Source organism: Anas acuta, chromosome 5 (genome assembly GCF_963932015.1).
Source record: "Anas acuta chromosome 5, bAnaAcu1.1, whole genome shotgun sequence".
Taxonomy (NCBI): domain Eukaryota; kingdom Metazoa; phylum Chordata; class Aves; order Anseriformes; family Anatidae; genus Anas; species Anas acuta.
Window position 1 is genome coordinate 54,157,299 of NC_088983.1, and position 25,877 is coordinate 54,183,175.

Consider the following 25,877-nt stretch of genomic DNA (forward strand, 5'->3'; position numbering starts at 1 on the left):
CACGATGTTTGAATCATTTCACTATTCATGTCTGCCAAGAAGTGAAACTTGGGAGTCTGCTTCCTTTAGTCAACTCTGGGTAAAATGCACTGAAAAATACACGGCTGAATGGTGGTGGATTTTGTAAAGGTGTAGTTGTATAGCAGGCCAGAAAACAACAACAAAAAAAAATAACCCAGCCTTATGCTGTTCCTTACTGAGAGAATTCTCTGAGGATCAGAGATTTATCTGGGGATTAAGCAGTAAGAGCAAAGGGGCTAGAGGTAGGAATGGAGGAACCTGTGGTGTCTGTTAGAGAACACAAGGGTTGAGCCGAATATGTGAGAGAGCTGCACATGGCATTTATCTGTTGTGCCATTTCCAGTCATTTTCAGTATCATGAGGCTGTTCCTCAGCACAACGTTTGGTTAGAAAGCATATATTTTAAAATAAATCAAGTAGTATTTTGGATTTTTGTCCTTTGTTTCCTGATACTTTAGAATGTTTTTTTCCTCTGAAGTAGGGGAGAAGTAGTGCTCTGCAGTGTCTTGTCTCCTTTGATCCTTACGTGTTGATCCTGCACTTACCTGCCGGTATAGCTAGATGTCAGCCTCAGATGTGCAGGAGAGGCTTGGCATTCACAGTCAGGTGTATTTTTCATCCTCAGCCCCAGAACCTTGAGGTTGCTGAGGTGGGATGGAGTTTCTGGTGGGTGAGGAGGAACAGATCTGCTGCCAGAAGACAACCGCTCATATGGGAACGGTGACTGGGAGGACAATTTTTGTCCCAAAGAATGGTTGGTCACCTTTCCTGGCTGACTACCTCCTCTACTGCAGCGTTCCCAGCTCTTACTTGGCCTTTGGAATCTGCCCTTAGGTAAGAATCTCAGTTTATATGGTTTATATCAAGCCTTGTTACTGTAGTTTTGAGAGACAGGCCTGAAATCACACCTCTTACACTTCATTCCCTTCAATAACTGGGATCTGGCCCCTTCCAAGAGCCTGGCCTAATGGTTTAATCATTAAAGTTAACAGAGCCACTGGGAAGCGTTTGCTTTTCAGACTCAGAGAAGTAGCTGCACTCGTAGTGAAGTTTGCTTTTCTGATGACTTCCCTTCCTCAGAGCTTGGTGAGCCTATTATTTCGTAGATAATCCGCCCTGTCCCTAAAGCTCTGCTCAGAGCCCTTTCTCTCAATGCCTTCTGTCAGTGATGAAGCCTCAGCGGGTGCCAAAGCCTCCCCAGCAGCTCGGCACGGGCTGAAGGGTGGCACGCTGAGGCAAGGGCAGCTTCAGACCTGGGACAAGGACAGCAGCTTGCGTTCTGGAAAAGCAGTGATTCAGCCGTTCCAGTAACTTGGCACGGTGACCCCACAGCCTCGTAAAGCAGCAGATTTGGGGATGTACCAGCTAACAGAGGGCTGTGACTCAGGGGATGACTTATGCTGGGAACAGCCGAGGGTCACGGCCTCAGGCATGACTTGCTCTGGGGTGGCTGCCCACCCCGCAGGGGCAGCAGCTGCCAAACCTCTGCAGTTGATAGCAGGGGGCTCAGTTCAGAGCAGCACCGACTTGGCTTTGCCTGAAAGTGGCTTGCTGTGACCTGCAGCCACTCGGGGCCTGTTTTCTGGGCATCCTGAGTCATGTGCACCAGGGTCACAGCACACGGCTGGTCCTGGTGACCTTGTCGGCCCTTCCTGTGTGTCAGCCCTGCCTGTGAATCAGCGTCACGAGGTGGGACAGACATGCAGTTCGGTAGATTTGCTTGTTAAAGACTTAAACAGCAAAATTAGAAGTTAACAGATCTACAATCCTTGCAGTCTGTATTAAAGGCAAGCAAGTAAAAAAGCCCCTGTCTTTACCAGACCTGTGCTAGGATTCAAGACTGTTTAATGTCCACGTTGCTGTGAATTTACTGAGCTGCTACCAACGTTTCAATGCGAGGAGTTACCTGAGGGTTTATTAAGCCCCAGTCCCTGTCTGTAACACACCTCAATTTAGCTGATTAATCATTTTGCCTAATCTTGTCTTTCCAGAAGTGGCAGAAATTGAGAGACTACTTTGCTGCAGGTCACTTTGTTTCTTCCCTTGCTGGATTTGCAGGGTTGATCTGGTGATATAACCTAAACTTAGTATCTTGGAAAGGAAATGCCCTGAATGATATGTTCTCAAACTTGACTCATCACTGAGTTGCAGCTCCAGAGCTGCCTTTTATCCTCCTCTGAATAAATTACTCGCGTTGTAGTGCCGTCTTCCAAATTGTAAGCAACAACACAATGCGCACCCTAACATGAGAGGTACTTGGCTGATGAGCCGGAAATGTTAGCTCTTAGTTTGCCTGTGACATTGCCTGCGCCTTTCATTGCACCCTTGCTTCCTTCGTTCCTGTTAATTTCAGCTGCTTGTCTAGTCTCAGATTATTTCCATTTCTGTTCTTGTAGCCTGCCAAACTCAGGGCGAGGAAAAGCAGCAGGTGTAAACGCATAGCTGTCATCAGGAACAAACTCAGGGGCGGTATTCTGAATGCTTAGGTGACTTGCTGGAGGAACAGGAGTATTTCGTCGTGGTTGTCTTTGCTTCGGAAGGGATGCTTTTCTTCTTTCTTTTTTTTTTTTTTTTTCTTTGCTAAGAAGGCAGGTGCATTTCTGCCTGGGTGACAAAGCTTTGGGTTCTTTGGCTTAATTAATAAAATCCCCAAACAATTTGGGTTGGAAGAGACCTTTGGAGGCCATCTGGGAGTGGGAGTATGCGTGGGAGCGTATGGTAGGGTGCCAGGGACGTGCCCAGGAGCGGTGCAGCCTTCCAAACCCTGCTCTCAGCAGGTGGCGGTGACACAGAGACACAATCTGGCCGTGGTGGTGACGTCTCCTCCCCTGCCACCAGGACCTCGGTGCTGCTCGAGGGTGGCAGCAGCTAGACCTCTGCAGTGGAGGAGCCTAAGCAGAGCTCAGGCCTTCACTGTGGGCACAAAGACTGGTAGACTTCTCTCACCCCATCACTCAGTAGCTGCTGTAGCTCATTGAGGATGTCTCTGAGAAGAAGGATCATTTGGGAGGTGTGGAGTCAGCCTCGTGAAGGATTTCCAGGGACTGAGCTAAAAGAAGTAATGGAAGCACAAAGGCCTTGGTTTAGGTTTTCTGTACACCCTCATTCAAATCTGGGAATTAGTAGACAAAGATATTTTTCCTGTTATGCCTATGTATTGAAATACTTTTTCCCAAGGGAAATACGTTGTCCCTTGATCTTGAGAACACCCAGCCAAATGCTGGCATTCTCTGTTTTTCTTAAAGAAGTAAGTAGGCTTTGCATGTCAGTAAATTATGGCTAGCAGTCGCACTTTGCAGTGTATCCTCAGGCATCTCTTGCATGTCTTCGTAGCTGCTGCTCTGTAACTGGCACCAGCTTTGGATTAGGGGGAAGGCATTTGCAGACAGTAGGAGTAAAAAGAACCATCGGGTTCTCTCAAAAATAACTATCAAGTATCCAAGCCCAGCATAATGTAAAAACCAGTCACTTCTCTCCCACTCAGTGCCTGCTTATTGGAAAGAGTGAACGCAGATAATTAACGTAATGCTTAGGATTATTAATAATACGTAATAGGGAAGGATTTCACATTAACAAGTGACTACAGCTCATTTTCAGCGGAGATGCTAACCTTTCTGGTAATGTTGCCACTGATTAGCATTCGCTGTGATGCTGTGTAGTTGAAGTAGGACAATAAATACGCTCTTGTCTTCTACATCAGTTCACAAATACCAGACAAATCTCTGATTGTATATCTAACAGCAAAAGCAGTGTCAGGTGAGGATGAGGGCAATACCTGGATAACAGAAGGGTGAAGGAAATGCACAGAAGTAGGAGGTTTGGCAATGTCATTCTTGCTTCTGAGTCACTGGTGAGCTGAAAATCTGGGCAGAGTGTGAGGGGGTGTATCGACAGGGCAAGCTAATTGCTGTCACAGCAGTTGCCTCTAATCTTATTTTCATGTATTTATAGTGTGTAAGATAACATTTTCTCTCAAGTGAGCCCTCTCGCAGGCCCCTTGGCACAAACGGGCCGTTTCGTATCAGCATCTTATGAAGCAATACTCTGACTACTCAAAAGGGATCATAATTGCTGCCTCACCAGGTTTCGCTGGGTACATATTCAGGTTGAATTCAAGAGCTCTAATGGCCTCGATTACGGACCGATAATGAGGTTTGGTGCCACGCTCAAAGCCTGAGTGGGAAGAATGGCGAGCAAAGAGGGAGCTGAAATAGGGGACCTTTGGGACAGCTTCCAGCTTTGACTTGTGATCTTTCTTTGTGCTCCCAGGCTTTACCCCGTCCATGACTCAATTACTTATTGCACACAAGTATGAAAGATTGTTCTAATGTGGCTGCTTCTTTGTTTCCGAGGGCTGTTTTCAGCCAGTGTCCTTAGCAATTGAATTCGCTTCCACCTTGTATTCAGAGATGCCTTTTATTTGCTGTAATTATCTGCTTCTAGCACAGCTCTGCCACGCAGAAGGATTTGTGTGTGTGCATCTCCACGCCTTTGAAACCACTGCCCTTTGTGTTCTGATTCCAGGCGGTAAACCGTAAGAGATAGAGGAGGATAAACATTTTGTGGCTTTTGAATCAGGGGAACAGAATTAAGTTTTCCAAGTTTCAGATAGCATTGGAGTTCCCCCACCCTCCTGTTTATGGGGCTGGGAATCAAAATACTGAGAGTGAAAGGAAAGATCAACAGTACCTGCCTTTATTTCTTCCTTCCTTCAACAACATTATCTCCGTAACTCGCTTTCCACTGTTTTTCTGATTTGTTTGGGACTTAGTAGTGCTGTAAGCATGAAATCAAAACAGATGCTCACGTCAAAAGAGAAAGCTGTTATTTTCTATTGCTTTATATATTTTTATGTACTATCTATTTGTTATACACCATTTTTTTGTACCCATTGTTAGCTTGCATACACATCATAAAGTTTTTTTGTAATGGATTTCTTTCCCATTTGTAAAACTTTGGCTCCCTATGCACACTGTAGCCTGCTCTCCTGTTCATGACATTATTCAGCTTTGGAAATAATTGTGACTGTCTCATCTAACTGCTGCTTCATCAGTTCATGGGTCCTTAGGTCAAAGAACCTTTGTCTGTAGATTAACCTAGAAAACTGATGTTAGGTGTACCCATACCCTTTGGGGAAAAAAAAAATAATTGTGGTGCTCTGCATTTTTTAGTTTTATCTACTTATGGAGCCCAAAACTTGAGCAATTGAAACGTCTTGATGTTTTTTAACTCCAAGTGAGACTGGTAGGAGATGCCATGTGTGATAGCCTCTATTCCTTAGCAGAAGGATAGCTGCCACCTCTGCCCTGGAGTACCAGCTCTCTCTTCCTTTGGACTTTCCCACATATTATTCAAGAATGCCTCTCCACAACCCTTTAATAGAGGAGTCTGGCTTTAGGTATGGCAGGACACGTATTTTGAGTCACACAAATGCAGATCAGCATTAACTACAACAGTGGAAATTGGTTCCAGGCTTAAATGAAGTCTCTGCTAGCCTCTCAGTACCCGAGGACCTCCTGTTAAAATAGCCATCACGTTTCCTTGGACAGCATGAAGCTATTATTATCTGGCTTTACAATTCATAAAAAGAAAACGAAGAAATACAATTCCAAAGCAGCAACTAATTGTACTCGTTTCTATTTCGGGAAGCCCAGCTGGAGGCATTTGCCAAGCTGTCAGACCAGCTTGCCTACGTTCACAGGGGAGTTCTGCGGCAGCAGGCGCGCCTTTGACTTCCAGTGCCACGGCTCTCCTTTTCTGGGTGCTTTTCTGGGCTGATCGGGTCTGTCTTGCTGTGTTTGAACTCTGAAGTCCGCGTGTGTAGGTATCGGGCAGCTCGTGTGCTGCCTGCACGTGCCCGGCCGCACAAGGGCTGCGCTCGGAGCCGGGCGGCTCGCTCCCCTTGCAGCCCTGCTGGCGAGGTGCTGGGATGGCACGGAGCACGTCAGCGTTGCCAAGACCACTGCGATTAAATTGTTGGGGAGATAGAGAAAGCCATCTGCTATTTGTTCCCCCTGCCTGCTCGCTATTCGGAAAGCCGGTGCCAGACATTGCTGGCAAGGCCGGCTGACTGGGTGCCAGGCTGTCATGTGGAGAAGGCCTGGCTGCTGCTCAGCCCGGGTCAGGGGCTTGGTGCCCCGTCTGCAGGTGACATTGTGCTTATGTGTGGAAAAGGCTTGGCTGTCACTTCATGGAGGGAAGTTGCGGCAAAGGGTGCGAGGGTAGCTGGAGCGTGCCTTCTACAGCTGGTGTCTTTGTGCTGCTGGGTGGCGAGCCCAGCTGAGCTGATAAAACGTCCTCGCTCTCTTCGGATGCACGGCCATGAGAGCTGGTCTTGTGCCTGCTCCGTCCCCGGAGATAGGTTTGGGCGATGTAGCCCGGCATCGCTGTCAAGTGGTGGCCTCAGGGTGCTGCTACGCCCACAGTGCCATGAGGGTCAGAGGGGGCCTGCGTCCCCTTCATGCTCAGCTGGTTCAGAGGGTGCCACACCGGGATGTGGTGGGCAGGCTGCGTGTGGCTCTGACAACTTCCCTGGAGGCAAATCGTGACTGGGAACCTTCTCTGGCAGAGCGTGAAGTCCTTTGGCACATATCAAGTTCCTTAAGCAACAGGAAAATGTGCTAAAAGAATACTAAGATTGCTACAATGTTAAGGAGCTAAAGTTTATAAAATGCCAGAAGAGGTCCTAGATAAGTGCTTTTAACTTTTGTTATATAGTCTTTTTGTCAATGTGGCACTGTTTTTAGTGGTGTGGCCATGTACTGTTTTTTTTCCTACATTGGCCATATACAGCAGGGAGTTAGTAAGTAGTTGTTTAACCGTATGCTTTGTTCAAAAAGAGCAATATTTCAGGCTCAAAGCTCTATTTACTGTGTTTTAAGAAATTCTTCTCTAAAAACACAATTCATAAAATCGTACATCTACTTTTTTTTTTTTTTTATTCCTCCACTATGGATGTTTCCTTTGGGGTTCTTCAGTAAGTAGTGTTGATCAGTACAGTACCTAAATACTGCATTGGCATCAATGTAAATTTACTTCACCTCTGGATGGGATCAATAGACTTTGGAGATGGTGTTATCTCTGTTATGTAGATAAGTGACCAAAAACACTGTGAAAGTGAAAACAAGACTAATACTGTCCTTAAAATACAAACCTCATTTAGGGGCGTATGCTGTACACTGTTGAATTTGTTCAGAGCTTTCAGACCTTAATACTGTCTCTTTTTTTTTATACCTGGATGTTCATCACAGTCCTGTTGGCTCTGTCTCTACTCTTCAAAGTTCACAATGATGATGGTGTTTATATATATATATGTATGTATGTATGTATGTATGTATGTACACACACACCCCTGATACATAACATCCCCTGGAGAGGTTTGGTGTTTGCTGTGAGCAGCGGCAGTGGTGCTGGCACGGCGCTGCCTGTCCCAGCAGCAAGTGCTAGCGGTGGGCTTACGGCGATGGATTCTCACTGATCTTTGTAAAGCAGGTTAAAGCTTTGGTATTTGCTAGTGCTCTAATTTTTAGACAATATGCTAATTACTCTTTTGAATTGGAAATGCCTGTTCAGCACAGTGCAAGAGAGATCGGGATTGACTTTGTGACGCTGTGTCGCAAACAGTGTTGAACCTTTTCCTGTTTATGTAGAAGTGCTGTTACGGTTTTCCTGGGCCAAATTAGCCATCGCCACATTTTTATTCTGCTCACAATGCACGTGCGTGTGCACGCATGCATATGCATACGCAGTTGTAATCTTCTTATTGTTGTGCTCGCAGCGATACTGCCCAGAAGAATTTTTTCCTGACATCAGAGATGATTGTGGAAGTGGATGCAGCTGCCTGAAAATGAAAAATAAAAGACAAAATAGAAACAGAAATATTTTGCATCTGTGTGGAGGAGAAAAAAAAAAAAGTAATTAGCCAAGGATAGATAAATTGGTTTATGATGAAAGCCCCAAAATGGTGGCAAAAAATGTTCCAAAAGGTTTTCTGTTCGATGACACTTGTGTTCAAGGTTTCAGGCCAGGGTTTCTCTGACAGATTTGTGGATTTCTGGCAGGGTGGAGCAATAGGAGAGTTAACATCTGAAACAGGAAGTCATCTCACTTTCAGAAATGAGCATTGCTATTTCAGTTTTTAATTCTGATAATTAGCAGTAACAGTTCATCCTCAAATTGTTCCTCTAACATTAGGTGGTCCAGAATTGCATGATTTAATATAACATTGTATCCTGTCTGGAAGAAGACAGGAAAAGCTAACTGCTATTAATTGCTCAAGCTATTTACTGCAAAGAAAAATTGGTTTTCCATTTATATACACATGGAAGAGTGCTACTGCTTCTGCAGAGTGATGCGCTTCAAAGACTTGAACGTTGTGTATTAAACGCTAATTTCTGTTACTGGAAGTCTGTCTCAACCTATATTTCATGTCTGTTTAGCCAGGTTGCTTCTCTTGTTCCCCAGCGTGTTAGTAACGTGTTCCTCAGTGACATGCAATGTCTCTCTATGTTCTCCTTGCCTCTTAAGCAAATGCAGCAGCCTCCTCAGGTGTGCTCTCTGGCATCTTACTGCATTCTCCTTGTCCCTTCTGGCAGCCGCTCATCTGTGGAGGATGCTTCTGTGGTTCCTATCTGATGTTTGGCCAGCTATCGACCTTGTCTTTGCAGATGAAGTCAGGATACCGTAAGAGTGTTATTGAGAATGCAAATGAGCTTATTGAGATGTCCTGGTCCTGCTGTTTACACAGATGTTATACCCTAGGGGGAAAAAATTGCATCGTAGTTTGCATTTTATGTCGAAATCACTGTTATTGCAGGCCAAGATGCTGTTCACATCATTCAGTGTCTTTTTAAGAGATGGGAGAGGAAAACTGAAAGAAAAATCACACCTAAACATGTGCTGTGGTTTCCTTCCTAAAATTTGGTCTGCTGGTAGTTTCTGCTTCTGGATCTCCTGCCTAAGCACGTTCTGGTGGACCAGGTTAGTGTTTATAGCTGATGTCCATTTAAGCCTCTTCCAATGGACCCAGATGTCTTTTATTTTGTTTGATTCAAGAAATAGAGGGATATTTCAGATGAGAAGGGCCCTGAGGAGGCCTCCAGTCCAACCTCCTGCTCAAAGCAGGGTCAGCCATGAGATCAGACCACACTGCTCAGGGCTTTTTCCAGTTGGGTCTTGAAAACATTCAAGAACAGTCACGAGCACACCCTGGGCTAGGTGTGTCCCTGCCTGGTTGTCCTCGTAGTGGCCAAGTTTCTCCTTATACCCAGCCTAAACATCTTGTTGCAGCTTATGTCTGTCATCCCCTGGCCTCCTGTTGGGTACTGCAGCATAAAGCCTGGCTCTGGAAGCTCCCCGGGGCTGCTGCAACATGCCCCGAAGCTGTCTCTTCTCCTGGCTGAAGAGGGCCCTTCCTCAGCCTCCCCTCACAAGGTGCTCCAGGTCAGCCATCCCGCTGGCCCTTTGCTGAGTTCCCTCCAGTTGGTGCGGATGGGTGGACACAGAGTGGTTTCTTTGAATTAAAATTGGTGCTGGTTCACTTGTAGTTGTCTCTTTACCACCATGCTGCCCGTGTGGATGTTTCTCTGAAGTCTGTTAACGGTGATCCAAAGAGAAGGACGCTGCATGGCTCTGTATTGGTTCTTGTTTGAGAGTAGATGGATGTGCTTTGTGGGGGGTGACGAGGTCGAATAGGTGATGTTTTTCTAAAGGGGCTAACAGTGAGTGAGCTGAGGAGACACGGAGCTGGTTATGACCAAGGTCGGGACTTCCACTGCTTCTTCAAGATGCCAGAGCTGTGAAGTCTGGAGGTATAATTGAAGGTGAAACAGATGTTAGAGGCATATCGGAGCTTCATTGCGGATCACTGTCTACAAAATCTGATATTTATCCAGTTATTTTCCAGATGATGCTTTTTTTTTTAACATGCTGAGGGAGCAGCTGTGCTTATTTTATCCCACTCCTTTAAGTCATTTTGGGCAGTTAAACAGATGGATGCATTTTGAAATCCAGTTGCGTCTCTTTCAGCATCTGTAACGTCATTGTTCCCCCTGCCAAGCAGGGTACAAGCAACCAGAGCATCTAACGAGCACTTTGCCTGTGACAAGGTGCCCCGTTTGCCAACATCCAGTGGTACATTGGTGTTGTGATGGGGACGATGGGCTTCTACCGCTTTCACAGCACCATGACTTGAGTTTTGCTGCTGGCATAGGCAAAACTTGTGTTAATTCCAGTACAGGAGGTGACTGTGTCTCTGGAATGCAGGAAATCGTCCCATCGATTGAATTCCATCTATCTGAAAAGAAGGCTGCATGTTACGTATTATATGATAAGCTTCAGCCAGATCTTCTCTGGGGGTGATACTGCATGCTAGGGCTGTGTATGGGGTTTCGACGCTGACACCTTTGCAAAATATTCCAAACGCAGTGAGTAGCGCTGTTAGAAATCACACAATGAGATGTTTAAGGTAAATGCGATGCTGTCAGGCCTTTATACTGTTGATTTAAAAAATATAAATTGAATAAAAAATCACATGTAAAATTCTGGGTGACAGGAAACCTCAGGATAGAATAATATCCTGTCACTTAACACAAGAAGTTAAATACTGAAATATCGAGCCTGTTAAAGGCAACAAACATCATGAATCATTACTTCCTTTGTTTTGTTATGAAACCAAAATAGGCAAAACATTGCAACACTCAGTGACTTTTTGGATGTGATATTTGGGTGACTGATATTGCAAAAGCTTGGAAAAATCTCTGTTAAAGCAGTAGGAGGGGCAGTTAGCAGTTTGCTAATGGGAAAACCAAGGAGATGCCAGGATGCTTGAGAAGGGAAACTTGGTCTTGCTGTGCATGAGGATGCTTGGTGGTCTTCAGGCTTGAGAATTCAGTATTAGACTAGAAGGCAGGAAGAGTAATTGTGTCCTGTACATTTCCTTGCAAAGTGATTTTTGAATTTTCTGGTTTTAAACTGAGCGTGATGTTTAGCGTCTGTTTGTATTTATATATTTAAATACATATATTTTCAATATAAACCAAATTGGTACTTTCTGTTTATCCACAGTTTATGGTAGTCTTCCTCAAACTACCTTGTGACGGATTATCACACTGGAGATGGAGGTGACACATCATTATTACGGTGATTGTTAGTTTGTGCAAGTTGATTCTCAAGAACGGTCATGGCTGCTGGGCTTAAGGTTGACCTCAGTTATGGCTGCGTGAATTTGAAGAAGTTTCACTGAAATTTCAGACTTAAAAATTTCAGTAGGGCCACTGACCCCCACCTTCACCTTCTGAGGATGTGCTTGGATTTTGTCTTATCACTAAATCAGGACAGTTGGCAAGTGGAAGTTGGCAGCATTCGTACTGGGGCATCGTGTTAAGTGCTTTCAGCGTTTCCTTTTATATCATTATGAACTGTCCAGGTTGTTATATATATTCTGCTAACACATTCAGAAAAAGCTGGAGTTCGTAGCACTGCAATTAATCACTATGACACTGTGTGGTGCATTGCAGGTGACCTCCAGCGGAGAACTGCTCCTGAGTGGTTGCCCTGTGGGAATGCTCTCTTTTTTTGGCTTCTAGTGGCTGCCTGCAGACTGGAGAGGCCTGGACACCAAATTCGGTTGCGAAGTGTACTTGGCAAAGCCTGCAAGTGCAGGACGATGTTTGTGTTCCTCTGATAGCCAGCTGGTGAGCATGGCAAGCACAACTTCCACGGCTCCAGAGCTGTGCTGTACGTCATCAACCCAGCTGTGTGCCTGCGCTCAGTAAGCAAGGGGACTGTTCTCATACAAATTTGTTGGTTACGTGCACCAATGGCCAAGGAGATAATGTGAATATAGGACAGGATTGGATCAGCAATTTAAGTAAGATTTGATTAATACTTGACATTTTAATGTCAAATTCTGGTGTTGGCTGTAGTAAAACTATATTGATTTAGAGCTGTCTGATTTAGAGCTTTATGACTGTCAGCATTTTGTTTGAACAGTCATCATTTGGTCTTCAGAAAACAGCTGAAGTTGCTTGATGGTAATTTGGCCAATTTACATTCGTTCAAAACTGCTAATGTGGAAGAAATTTATGGCAGCTTAGGCTAGGTTGGAATGCCTAAGCAGATCCAGCTGAAATAAAGCCTTATATTCTGATCTGCTTCTCAGGTGATTTTTGTCTACCTTCAGGCTATGACCACTCTTGCAGATGATGGAGTGGGTGTGTTTGAGATGTGCCAGTGAGGGACAGCAAGCTTCAGAAGGCATAATGGCATGAGATTGTCAGCTGATGGTGTGACATAGTCAGCTTGTAACTCCAGGATTTTCCTTCCCAGTGTTTCTCGAGAAGACAGGGAGTATAGCAGCACAGGGAAGAGAACTTTTTTTTTTTTTTTTTTAACTCATCTTCATATTTTACCTTAACTTGATGATTCTTACCACTGAAGTGCATTCGTGGTATTTGGATTATCACCACCTTCCTTCTGTGATGTGCTCATTAGTGTGATTCTAGTCACAGATGCTTTCTTAGCTTTTCCAAATACATGAAGCCATGGACAACGTCAAATCAGGCATAAAATAATATAGGAGCTGGTACTGTTAACCTTGAGGAAGCAAAGGACACATGAATAGATTAAGAATACCCAGATGCACATCCCTGTTGGGAGGATGTGATTTGTGAGAATCCTTTTAAAACGGTATTGAAATATTTATCCCAGGTGCTGTTAGTGGCATGGGAAGATGTTTATTCTTATGATCGCAGATGTTAACAGATAGTGAATCAAGGTGAGCTGTAGGTTGGCGTGACAAAGCTAGGCTGTTAGGATCATAAAATGTATGCATTATGCACTACGTGCACACAGTGGTCAGTGCTGTGACCACAGTATAGTCAGGCAAGGTCTTACAATACGCATCTAAAACTTAGAGCATTGCAGAAAGTGTTACTTGAAACAAGCTCTTGCATCCCAAATCCCTTCCACTCCTGTTCTTGCTGAGTTTAAGTCTCAGGAATTTACTTAAAGTCAGAAGGAGGGGCCTTTCCAAAGCCAGTCACAGCACCTCTGTTAGGATGTCTGTCTCCTGCCAGCTGAGCCCAGTTTTACTAGATCCTGAGAAGGTGAGATGGCTACAGGTCCAAAAACAACTGCAGCAAAATGAAATTGAAGCAGCAGCTCAGTGTTGTTGCATTTGCTCTAACAGTAGAAATGTATGTAGCTTTTGAGTAAAGCACTACCGGAGTTATCTTTATGTAAAATGCTGGTCATGTAATCCAATAATAAATACATTATGAAATTTTTAATTCAAAAAGGTCTGGACAGAGGTAAGGCAAATTATTTCAGTGTGGTTGTGATGCCCGCTCCTACAATTCATCCTGACGTTACAAAAACATCAAATGTTCTGCTACAGAAACAGTACTAAATAGGAACATTTTTCAGAAGATGCTCATTTAAAACGGTGCCATTTCGTGTCACCATGTGCAAGTCCCGCCTGCATCACTGATGTTGCGAGTGAAACTTCGTGCGTCTTCTAAAAATGCACCAAGTGTGTTTCTTGGCCAGATGGAATTTACCTTGTGTATTTATTAAAGCATGACACTGTTATAAAATGAGGTGGAATTAAACCCAGTGTGAATTAGAAACATGTCGGGGGATTACAAAAGGGATTTTAGATCAGAATTAGTGTAATACAGAGGAGATTTTTGTGAAAAGAACTGGGAACAGAACCAAGGTTTTCTCCTTTGCTCTATATAAAGAACTCACATGTACAGATTATAACTGCTGTGGTGAGCGGATGCCAAATTATATAATGCCTCCACCACTATTCCTGTTTTCTAACCTCAAGAGTTCCTCTTTTGGGAACACAACCAAAAAAAAAAAAAAAAAAAAAAAAAGCAGCTTGATCACATTTATACCTTTATGGTTCTTCCATGCAATGGTAACACAAATCTGCAGACCGGATTGGGCTTTTGCATATCCGATACTGTGATCAGTGACAACGGATGGATTTGAATGTGCAAAATGCCTGCGGTGCCAAAAATAGGTCCATATTTATTCCTGTCATAACTTCACTGAAGTTAATGGAGTTGAGCCAAGGCTGGATGTGCCCACAGTCTATAGGACAGCTGGCCTTCCGGCAGCATTTGTTTGACAAAAATGCTTTTGTAAGAACAATTATGTCTTCTGATATTGACGGTATATATGGTGACATCTCAGGAATATTCATGTGGATTGAAAATGCATCAGATGCATCTACGATGCCTAAAAGACAAGGAAAGCACAGATAAAGATATTTGCAAGCAAGAAGCGAGTGCGGTTCCATCAGCAGTTCTGGACTACCAGCCCACTTAATGAGGCTTTCTAATTGTAATAATAATTCTACATACTTTGTTCACTAACAGTAATGTAACTTTTGGCCTCATTGAGGATGGATCTTGAGCACAATTTGAAGGGAAGGTCTGATTCTCTCATCTTTTGCTGCATTTGGTGAAGTTGGTCATTTTACTTGCAATAGCCATGTGCGATCCATATAGGCATTTTCTTTCCACTTGGGTTCAGTTGTTAATTGGTAGTGTCTGAGCAATGAGGGCAGCCTCAATGGTTTTAGCTTTCCAGAAACATTCGTCCCATTCGTCCAGATTCAAGAGCAGTCAACCCTGGTGTTTTTTTTTCAGTTTACTGGTTTTGTTTTGGGCAATGTGCTAACTTGCCTACAAGCTCTTGAACTACGAACTATTAAAATAGCTTCTGCTGAAGTACTGGGCTGCTTAGTAACATTTTGAGAATATTAAGCCAGTTCTTGACACCAGCCTTGGCACCTCAGATGGCGCTAAGTGACCGCAGCTTGACTCCTGAGCAAAGGCATTTCCCGAGCTTAAAAATCAGTCCTAGAAGCCAAGTCAAGTCACTACTTCTTTGTTTTATTTATTTATTTATTTTCTCCCAGGGAAGTAAAATGCTTGTTTATAGCATTTTTATTTTTTTCCTTCCACATGCCCCCAGTCAGGGAACAGGGTGGATGCTTACTGGACCTCAGGCAGATAAGGGAGAATGTTGTGGTTATTCAAGCAAAAATACTCATCATCTTAGAGCTGCAGGGGAATGTTCTCCTAGTTAGTGGCTCATCTGACATTTGTGGCAGGAAAAAATGAAGCTCTTGCTTTTTAATATTGCTTACTCTAAAAGCTCAGATACAGAAATCTGGGTGATGGTTTCTGGATCTCATTGACTGTCCAGAAAAAAAGTAGTTTCTTCTAAAAATGCTAGCTGTAAAAACAGGTAAAATTAATTATTAAGAGAAAAATAATGATTAGTTACTTGAAAAGATGGACCAAATTAGCATTGTTCATCTTTGTAGATCTAGGCAGTATGTGACCTGTTAACAGTTTATGGCCTCATGTTATAGGTGCATTGCCACTGGATGCAGTAGGTATCATCAATATTCATTCATGTATCATTCAATAATTATTAAAGCAGCAATTCGAAGAATCATTTCATTTTACTCAAATTAGCTATGTATCTGTCTTAGTGTACTGTAACCTAGCCAGTTTCCCAAGATGAAAACAGAACAACAAAACCTGGCAAGTCCTGTGCATCTGGGATTGGTGGCCTGAACCTAATAAAATGTGTAAGTGAAGAACAGAAAATAAAGCTGTCAATTAGATCTTCTAATAGCTTTTAAACTTTACTGTATTTTATTACAGGCCTAAAATTAGCCTTGTTTTCAGGCTTGGATCTTTTTCAAGCTTTTCGTACTTGAGCCCAACCTTTTTAGTTAGGAAGGCTGAGTTTTCAGCACTAAACAATGGAAATGGTATTGTAGCATTTTACGCATTTCTGTTCCCATAACTACCAGTCCTTTCGTATGGCCAGTCTGACTTTCTTTGTCAAGTTGTTGGGCTCTGAAATTTTCTATACAGTTGTGCCTAAGCAGATACTGTGTGCTGTTTTTACGGCAGGGAGGTAAACATTGCAAGATCGCTCCCAATGAGGTGGACGAATGGGGATGGGCTGTTTCCAGCCGGAGATTAGTGGAATAAGAGCTAGACTGAAAACACAATTGCTCATAAAAATAAATTTTTAAAAAGTTACCCTCTTAGAGTTAATACAAAGCTGCCTGTGGGGCTGATAGATACATATTTTCAGATGTGCTGAATGTCCCAGGAGCAACACAATGCCTAGTTCATGTGGGAGCTTCGTGTGTGCTGTGGGAGCTTGAATTCGGTGACCAGGGGGTGATGCTAAGCGGGAGGCAGGGCAGACAGTGTTGGTGGTTTGTCCAGGCTTTGCTTTTGGGTTAGTATGAGACAGCTAAAACCAAAACCCCAAAACAATATCCAAGCAATGCCTGATGTCTTCTGAAACTGTCTTTGGTGTTAATGGGGACAGGGCCTTTTTACACTGAAATGCTGAGGCAAGATAGTAATTTAGCAAGAGTGTAACACATGCTCTGACTCTCCTGTTCTGCCACTTACTCCCTCTGTGACTTCGGCTAAGTCATCTCAGATGACATCCCCAGAAGGATGCAGGGATGCGGGGACTCATCTGATTTCCAGTTGAGCTTTCTCACTCCTAAAACACTCTCCTAGCCTTGCTGCCTCATCCTAGAGCCCTTCACACCCTGGAAACGCTGCAGGTTTGGGTCTGAACCAGCCCAAGATGTAATAACCCGTCCTTGCACCTGGAGGGACACGGGGTGCCACAAGGGTGGGAGCGCTCTGTGGGGCAGGCATAAGGCCAAGGAGTGCCCCGAGACCCTTCAGGAGGGCTGCGGGTGCAGCTGTGGGGACCCTCCCCTGCCCCCCAGCCCCTCACAGAGGCTGAGGGGAGCGGGGGGGGGCTGAGGGCCGGCCGGGGGCCTCACAGGGCTGCCATCCCCTCCGCGGGAGGCTCCCGGAGCCCTCGGGGCTTTCAGTGCGAGGGCCCCGAGGCGGTTGGGCTCCGGCCCCTCCTCCGGCAGCGCCGCCCCGGCTCCCCCCGGGCTGTGGCGGAGCCCGGCCGCGCCTCAGGCGGGAGCCGAGGCAGAGCGCGGCGGGCGCGGGCAGCGCCTACCATGAGGCGGCGGCCGCTCCCCCCCCTCCCCGGCAGCTGAGCGCGTACACGGGGATCCGGGGCATTTCGGCGCGTTTCGGGAGCAGGCGCTTCTCCTTCCCCGGCGTCGCCGTCCTGTGGGCAGCTCTTAAGGCTTCTAAGAGGCTTGGCTCGGCGAGGCTGGCGTCCAAGGGCATCAGTCATTAAGGCGCTGAGCTGCATCTGCTGCTCGGCTCAGAGCGGAGAAAGACATCTTAAGCTGGAAATCCTGCAGCAGCAGCAGGTTCCTGGGGGGCTCGGGGATGCAGTGACGGGGAGACGGAGCGAGAGGCGGCTCTGCTGCTGCTGCTGCCAGGGGGAGAACCTGGCCGGAGAAACGAAGGAGCGAGCTGCACGGCAGCAGGAATAGGGAGGAGGACAGTGGCGAAGAACTGAGAATAAAATCAGAGGAAACAGGTGGAAGGCTGGCACGAAGCTGCGAGATATTTTAGGCTGAAAGCTTTTTTTTTTTTTTTTAATTCTGAGCTGGTTTTGGAGATCCCTGCAGTCAGCCAGGCTGCTCTAGCACAGCAGCTCCCCAACCGTGCCCTTTTCTCTCTCCCTGCCTGCTGTCTCCACCGTTGCTGCTGCTGACAGAAACGTGTTAGGGAAGCAGAAGGAGAAAATGCCAGCCATCCTGGTAGCCTCCAAAATGAAATCGGGACTACCTAAACCCGTCCACAGCGCTGCTCCGATCCTGCACGTCCCGACGGCCAGGACCATCCCACAGCCCTGTTACCTGAAGTTTGGGAACAAGGTGGAGGTGACGAAGCCATCCTATTCCAGCCAGATTCCTCTCAAGTCTCCTAACGGACAAGAAAACGCAGGAGATGGACTCCTACCAAGGAAGAGTAGCTCGGTAGAAAATGGATTTGACACACAGGTTAGAAAGCGCCGAAGGCTGGGGAGGTGTATGGGAGGATGGAGTCACACAGTGAATGCATGCAGCAGGTTTTACGAGGTGGACAGTGGTGTGAGCAGCTGTGGGGGGGGGGTATATGTGTGTAATAACATCTGCCTGCAGTGCCGGGGTGTTTTCTGTTCCACATAGTGGTTATCTCTTACCGAGGGGTGATTTTGTAATTTCGCTAGCCTGGTGGGGCTGGCACTGGGGTTGTGAGGGATGGTGCTGTGCGTGCTCTTGCCCTGCGCTGCCTCGTGTACTGGCTCTGCCTGCACCTGGGGGTTGGTGGCAGGGAGGTGGCAGGGATGCCGCTTCTGGGGTGCGCTCTTTGTGTCGGTCCTGTAGGTGCTGATTGCGATGGCTGGGTTCTGTGGCTGCGACGTGGGGAGATTGCTGGTTGTCATGAACATAGATTGTATTTGCTTGTGGTCACACCGCGTTAGCTGCGTGAACGTTTGGTGTTTGCAGTTGTGTGGGGAGCAGAAGGGAGGCAGTGCTTTATGCTCGGGTACAATACAAGTGTCATTCACAGTGCAGCTACATTGAATAGCTTACATAGGAGAGGGATATTCAGGCAGAATTGTCTGTTTTAATGCTAGGTGTGTGTGACATCACAGGTGCAGCCTCTTATCAATTTGCATTTTTTAGAAAACATCCACAGGGTCGTGAAATCTATTGTTTTTACAGATGCTGCTTCTGCATAGGGAGGAGAAATGCACATTCTTCATCTCAGTTCCTTTTTTATCAGTATCGTAACGTTTTCAGCATGGCTCAGGCTGCCTTGTGCTGCTGATACCCCAGTGTGCTCAGCAGCAGCGTGAGCCATTCGTGTGCTAGCGTACTACGGCATGAGCAAAGCGGATGGACAGTCTGCTGCAGCAAGCAGAATCGATTAACATCTTACAGAGATTGCTGGGTAGCAGCATGGTGAATTTTGGAAACAGACAGATACGTTACAGGCTTCTCCTACGGGCATCTCAGCCCAGGAGAAGGTGGTGCTACCTCTGTACCGGATCGGGAAATGATGATGGATACCTCTCTCCTTTTCTCTGCTTTCTTTTCCTTCCTCAGGGAAGAATGAGTCATCCCTGCCATCTAGGCTTTGAAATCTGTGGCCCCGTAACCCTGTTCTCTTCAGGAAAGCATGACTACCAACTGGGCGGGTTTGGCCCCGTGCCCTGGATTTTTGGATATGCTGCACTTTGTTTGCTGGTAGCCAGAGTGACGTATCAGGCTGGTGAGGCTGGGCTAGCATGCCTGTAGCAGCTCCTCGGGGACCAAGAGCAGAAAAAGGAGACAGACAAGTATTGGTGTCAGGGTGGTGGCAGCAGACAGACTGACCTGTGCATCACATCATGTTCTTAAGAGGGAAACAAATGCTATTTTTCCCCTGTGCTAATGTCTGTCCTTGTAATTACGAAATGTCAGCAAAATCTCATTATATGCTGTGCTCTCTGATGCACCTTGGTTTCTGCATAGAAATTTACATTCCTGCAAAAGTGATTGTTATTGAAAAACATTTTCTGATCTTACATTATAACCAGAGATCCTGCCAGAGTGGTAGCTGTTGGCAGCAGAAAGAGGAATAGAATAGCATGTTGTTTTTAACCCTTGTTATACAGATGTGGTACAAAACCCCATTTCTACATCCTGATGCTGAAAGGGTCTTCAGGCTGGGTTATTGTATTTAAACAGGAAGAGATCGGTGCAAAAGAAATGTCAGGTAATTTTGAGCGTTAATAACTCAGGCAGTGAGAGAAATCCTAGGCTTTGTCATGCTCAGTAACCTCTCTTGGGTATAAGCCTTAGCGGGTGACCAGCACCTTTTAAGGTGTGAACGAGTGAGGTTTGTTTTACTATCCATTATCGTGGGTAAACACAGTCCTCTTATGTTATTCTTATTGATTCAACCTTGGTTCCTCTACCCACATCAACGTGCAGGGTTTTGCCATTCAAGGCAGTGATCTGGGACATCGGTTTATATCCAAAGGGAGATCTTTCCGCATCAGTTATATCAAGGGTACTGCTGTTTTTTCCTCCCTTCCCCTGTGAAGGAGTGGGAAGAGGAATGGGACAGAGGGACAGCTGCCAGGTGGCGTATTGGTAGTGGAAGCATTTTTATCCCAGGAAACCTTCAGCTATATTCAGGTGTAGAAGTGTTTTCTGATAATAAACCCCCGAAAATTTAGTCTTAAACACTGCACTAGGACTAAATGAATATATATGTGCTATGGGGTGATCATCTGCTTCCTTGGATATTTTAAGCACTAATATGGCCCTCGCCATTTTACTGTGCAGGTACCTGGCATTCTGTTTTCCTTGCCAGGGAGAGAATTTACATTCTTCCCATGGCACTTACAGTTTAGATCCAGAAAGCGGACGGATGCTGAGTGTTTTGGCACCTGTCTTCTGGTGATCTGGGTCCCCACGGGGGTTTGCAGCCCACCAGGAATGACAGAAAATCTTCCTGTGTGGATGGAGGAAGAGTTGCGAAGAGGTTCTGACACTTGGATCAAAACCCTAGGACAAGAAATAAAAATGACTGAAATCAGCGTGTCTCGTGCTGTATTCCTTGTGGGGGCTGAACTTGGAATTTGCATCCCCAAACTTTCTCGTAGAGTTAGAGGCATAGGCTGCTGCTGTCAAAAGCCAAGGTGGCATCAGACAACTTTCAGCGCAACTGGAAGAGAAGCGTTGCTTTGATACAACTGCTGAGTGGTTAGAGTATCTGTTCAAGAGAGCAGGATATCTGAGTTCAGCTTCTATTTCAACATGAAGGATTTCAGACTTCTATTATGTCTCTGGAGAGTTTCATAATCTCCAAGCCACAGGATGTTCCGGGAGTATTTAAGGGAGTTTCTCTTAATCCTGTTGAAGTCAGTCCTCTGTGCACTACGTAATTAAAAATTCAGTAGTACAGACAAAATAAGGACAAAGAGCAACTCACTTGACCTAATGTTTAGGACATCTGCTTACAGATGATGGGAGGGATGCTACAGAGTGAAATCTTTGTGCATATGTATGAATCTTTCTCCCCCAACATGGCTGTATATGTGCTTCCACACTGAATTCATGTTTGCCTTTTTCCTTGCACTTACTGTACTGATATATTCTAGAAAAGAGGCTGTCTAGTGCCTAGACTGGAAGTCACAACGTGAAGGTACTAGGTCCTGTTCTAACGCTGTTGTTGGGTGATTCAAGCCACCTGAACACCAGTGCTAGGTCCGTCAGCTTTTCAGTGCCAGACTGTACTCATTTGGATCTCAATTCTTCAAAAGACACGGGCGCTGCATGTAGTATTCATTAAAATATTCATTTTAAAAAAAATGCTGAAAATCAAAGTGTCCTACTTGGGAAAGTAGGATGCCAGTGAGAACTTCTTTATGTTTTGCTGTGTAGTTGTTTGTCTTTTTTTTTTTTTTTGAACCTTCTTGTTACGGTTTTACATGTGTAAGCTGAATTTTATAGTAACTGGAAATTTTGTGCCTTAAGGCCATATAAGGGCAATGGGTTATTTAAAATGCTGTGCAATTTATAAAAAGCATTCTTCAGTGTGTTTCAGAGGCACTTTCCAGAGAAAGGTCTGAGGGTTTTAGCATCAAGGCTGAGGGTTTTAGCATCAAGTCCATTGTAAATGTTAGTCTGAAATCTTATGTCGATGAATCATGGCAGTATTGTGCCTATTTTATTGTTACTGATATACACGCTCCATTCATTTTTCCATATTAAACTCCCCGTGTTGTGCTCAGCAGTACTCTACTGTTGTACCCGTGCTTATTTTGTCTAATTTGAAAACAGCGCCAATAAATTACACCCATGTTTAGAGAGCATTGTTTTGGAAATATTTAACTTTGTTACCAGAGAAACTTCTGTCAAATAGATAGTAAGATAGCAATCTCTCATATACAACGTGGTATTTATTAGTTATTCTGAAAAAGTCCTATGTATTTGGCTACCAAATTTGCATTAATTGTGTAAGGCCAAAGTCATTGCCAATTAGAAGTGTTTGGCCATGGTAAAATTGTGCAGGGTGCAAGAAGGAAGAGGCTGCTGCGAGAATGCAGCCTGTTGCCTCGTTATTGTGAAAGCCACCGAAGGAGATCGTGGATTTAATTACCGTGTTCATTGCTGTTGTGTTATATACTTCAGCTGCTTTATTTTTGCTCTCTGCAGAACCTATAAAGCAGTTACTGTTTGGGTCTTCAGTAACTGCAGTAGTGCTATAACCACCGGCACGTTACAAAGTCATTGATCCTCCATTTCCACTCTAGCACCTCGAGTCGCTGTGGACAGGCATCAGTCTGACCTGCTATGAAAGCGTGTCTTCAGCCATCACCTGAAGCACCCCGCTCGGGTACACGGTTGTCCTTAATGTTTGGCAGGGAGGGGTGGCAGTGGGATTGCAGGTACCAAACGTGCACTTCTCCAACTCTGAGTTGGGCAGCTCGCTTGTCCCTTCCTTGGTAGATGTGGAAGACGGGTGCTCACTAGGGGTTGGCGTGTTCTCCCTCGCTTTTCTCTTCCTCTACTCAAAGCAAACCTAATCCCTTTAGCTGTTTCTCTCAGGATTTGTAGAACTCTTACAACTATTCGTGCTCTTTCCTGACCCCAGTTCAGTAGAAGTTGCCTAAATCTTTCGTAAAAATTCTGTTCCAGCTGGACACTTCATTCTGCTTCATTATAGCTGAGTGCAGCAGGTATCACTTCTTCTATCCTACACTTAAGTTTTCAGTTGATGGATATTTTTAAAAGGATTTAGTTTATTTTTAATTTTTGGCAACAGATCCACCCTGTTGACTCATTTTTTTTTTATGATTCACTGTGGCATGATATCATTGCCTGCAATAAAACTACCTCGCTCAGATAGCTCCCATTTTCTATTTTTACACTGCATTTTTCTCTTAGTGATATTCCATTCATACTGCTTTCCCAATTTGTTAAAAACATTTTGAGTTCTAGGTATATCTCCCAAACTGTTTGCAACATCTATCCAGCTTAGAAATGTCCCTGGGTTTTTCTGATTACCCCTTCTGTTCTCCAAGTCAGTGACAACATGGAATGGTAGAGATGCTCCCTTGTGGATCCTTATAGAAACCTACCTGGTAGCCGTTCCCAGCTTCATAGTACACTACCGAAAAATTTCAGAGGATTTCAGTCAGTTGTGTGCTGTCTTGCAGTAGTCTAGCTACTCACAAATGGATTATTTAATGGGTTGTTCCAGTGTTTTCCACAGTTCAAATCTAGGCTGACATCAACTGGTTCACAAGCCACGCGTGACTTGCAATCTATAAGCTATCAGTTAGCCCTCTCTGTCTTGCTGTCCCCATTCCCATGCCACTGGCAATCCAGAGGAATTTGTATAGTTCAGATATTAGTAATTGCTTTTCTGAATTTTAATTATTTTTATCAAAAGCAGTTTTATAACTCCATATCAACTTCTTGCTAATCTGAAGCTTCATGGGGGGAAAGATTTAAAAAAAAATTGCAGAAAAATTATGCCCTCATTTCTCACGTGCATTAGCCATTTTTTATTCATGATGGTGGGCTTTGCAGTTTTAGTATAGAGCTGTCTTCAGAAGGGGTAGGAATCTTGTGAGGCTTAATCTGGTTCTAGCTGAAAATCAGAGGTACACAGACTGGTCTCAAAGCCATTACGCAAACTGGCTCAGTGGTGGAGTCGAGTCTCACCAACACTGCCATGCTAATTTATAAAAGAAATGTTGACAAATGTAGTTAGTAATACTGATAACCATAAAAGATGGCTTTTTGCTTTGTTGGAGGAAGCCAAATGAAGTCATGTTTAGGATGTATGTGAAGAAGTAGTTTTAGTGAAGAGTTGGAAAAATCTAAGGAAAGGCATAGATTTAGGCTAGCAAAATCTATAACCACAAAATTGCTTTTAAGTTAGTATTGATTTTAATGAGCTTGCTTATGTAACGGTAGTTATGTCCTTAATTATATTCTTCCAGAAGATTGTTGTATCAGCAGCCTGGGTCTCTTAAGTAGCCAAACCCTCCTATTTATGATTATAATGGTTTTGATTATTATTTTATAGGTACATGGTGTTATATGTTAAATTGTAAGGTGTTTGTTCCAAGTGAAATGTTATCAGAGAACAAACGAGGTAACAAGTTATAAAGTGTTCTATTGTGATTATTAATATGGAGTTTTCAGTAATTTGTCATTTAATTTGAAGAACTACCTTCTTCAAATGCCCTGCATTTGAACAAAAGCTGTAAGGTTGCTCTATAAACTCAAGAGGTTATTTCATCATTGGTTTTTCATTTTGAGTCTGCAAAGGGTCACTTGGGTTCTGAGTGCCATTCAGCTTTTAATTGTGACTGGATAACGAGTGAAAATGTTTTTTGCTCTGTTACTGGTTTCAGACAGCTCTTCAGAAAGAGCATTTTTCAACATTTTATGTTCCTTCCCAAGCTCGGTACCTTGCTGTAGACTTGCCCGAAACAGCATTTCCAAAGCTATGTGTTGGTGACCTAATGCTGCTGTTGAATTCAATCAAGTTTTCGTGGCCCAGGGTGAGTGGGTTTGAAACATCAATTTAATATGACCTTTTTTCCCGCTTTTGAGTTTTATGCTGTTTCTCTGATTACTGCTAATAGGTAGTACCTAAGGGGGCTTCCCAACTTTAATATACTTATCCTAAAAGCACTCTCTAGAGGTAGGGATACGGTTCTTACTTTGTAAATGAACGGCTAAGGTACAAAGAGACTTACCCAAGGTCATAGTGTCTGCTGTGCTATAGAAAATTACTAGCTCGTCCCCAGACTATTAGATTATCTTTCTTCTTTGCTGCTACTTGTTATTCAATTCAAAACGCTTATGCATACAGTGTCCAAGAGTTCTCCCTCTGTCCTTGAAACTTCCAGCTTATTCCAGAAGTTATATGACTTCAGTGAGCATTTTCAACTTTGTCCCTGATTTAAGAAGTATTGCTCTGTAGAAGTACTATGTGTATTGCTCTGATATTTTATGCATGGCAGTACCCAAGTAGATACTTTCGTCCAGTTGTCCTCTAACCAGTAACAAGTTCCTTTTTCCTCTTGCTCTCCTTCTCCCTGCCTTTCTTTGTATCCTCAGCTGCACTAGTGAATTTCTCTGACAGCTTACAGAGTTTGGCTTTACCTTTCCTTCGTTGTTTGCCTCTTGTTTGATGTATGGATTGTGTTTTAATTTTTTAGACACTAAATCTCTGCTGGAGGTTGGTTTGAACTGAAATTAGCGCCAACAGAAATGCACTGAGTCTTCCTAGCTGTCCAACTGCTAGCTGGTATATCTAATTTGTTACTGTTCAAATATGGGTAAAATCCTTTAAATTTAATAAGCAAGTGTAAAATGGGGAAACAAAAAGACAGAAGCATTTCTGTGTATGGTAGGCCCAGTATAGACAGTACTTTTAGCTGTACAGGTGGTCTTAGTATCTGAAAACCTCACTGGCATACTTCATGGAGCTCATCGTAAAGTCTTGTTCTCCAGTCTTATACAAAATGCTCTCATCAGAAATAAGATCTGGTAAACATAATGAATCTTTCCCAAGGATAAGTACTGAGAACTACCAAATAGAAAGAAACAATGATGGGATGAACACAACCTGTGCTCTTTACAAATTCCAGCCAATATTTGGAATATCCGAATTGTATGTGGTTTTGTTTGTTTTTAATCTAGAGTCTATTTGAAAAGAAAGCCTTTACTTTATCGAGATGGAAAGGGTGGATTTCGTTTTTGGTTTGGGAAATCTGGGGGTTGGTTTTGGCTCTCTCTGATTTCCTTTGAAGAGTCCTTTGAGAAACTTTGTCTGCTCCGGAACTTCAGTTTCCATATTATCTCACCCCTGGATTTACATCTCAGTTTAATTTGTAGAGTAGTTCAATGCTTTTAG

At 44.2% G+C, this 25,877-nt stretch overlaps 1 protein-coding gene across 6 annotated transcripts in view; it reads left to right on the forward strand.

Moving 5' to 3' along the window:
• NAV2 (neuron navigator 2) overlaps nt 1-25,877 on the forward strand; it is a 419,946-nt gene that overhangs the window by 176,185 nt on the left and 217,884 nt on the right. For 2 of the 6 annotated variants that reach the window (XM_068684876.1, XM_068684877.1), the window contains exon 2: nt 17,674-17,959. The exons of the other annotated variants lie outside the window; for them this stretch is intronic. In XM_068684876.1, coding sequence (XP_068540977.1) covers nt 17,674-17,959 — 286 coding nt within the window. The remainder of the gene's footprint in view (nt 1-17,673; nt 17,960-25,877) is intronic. 6 annotated transcript variants of the gene reach the window in all.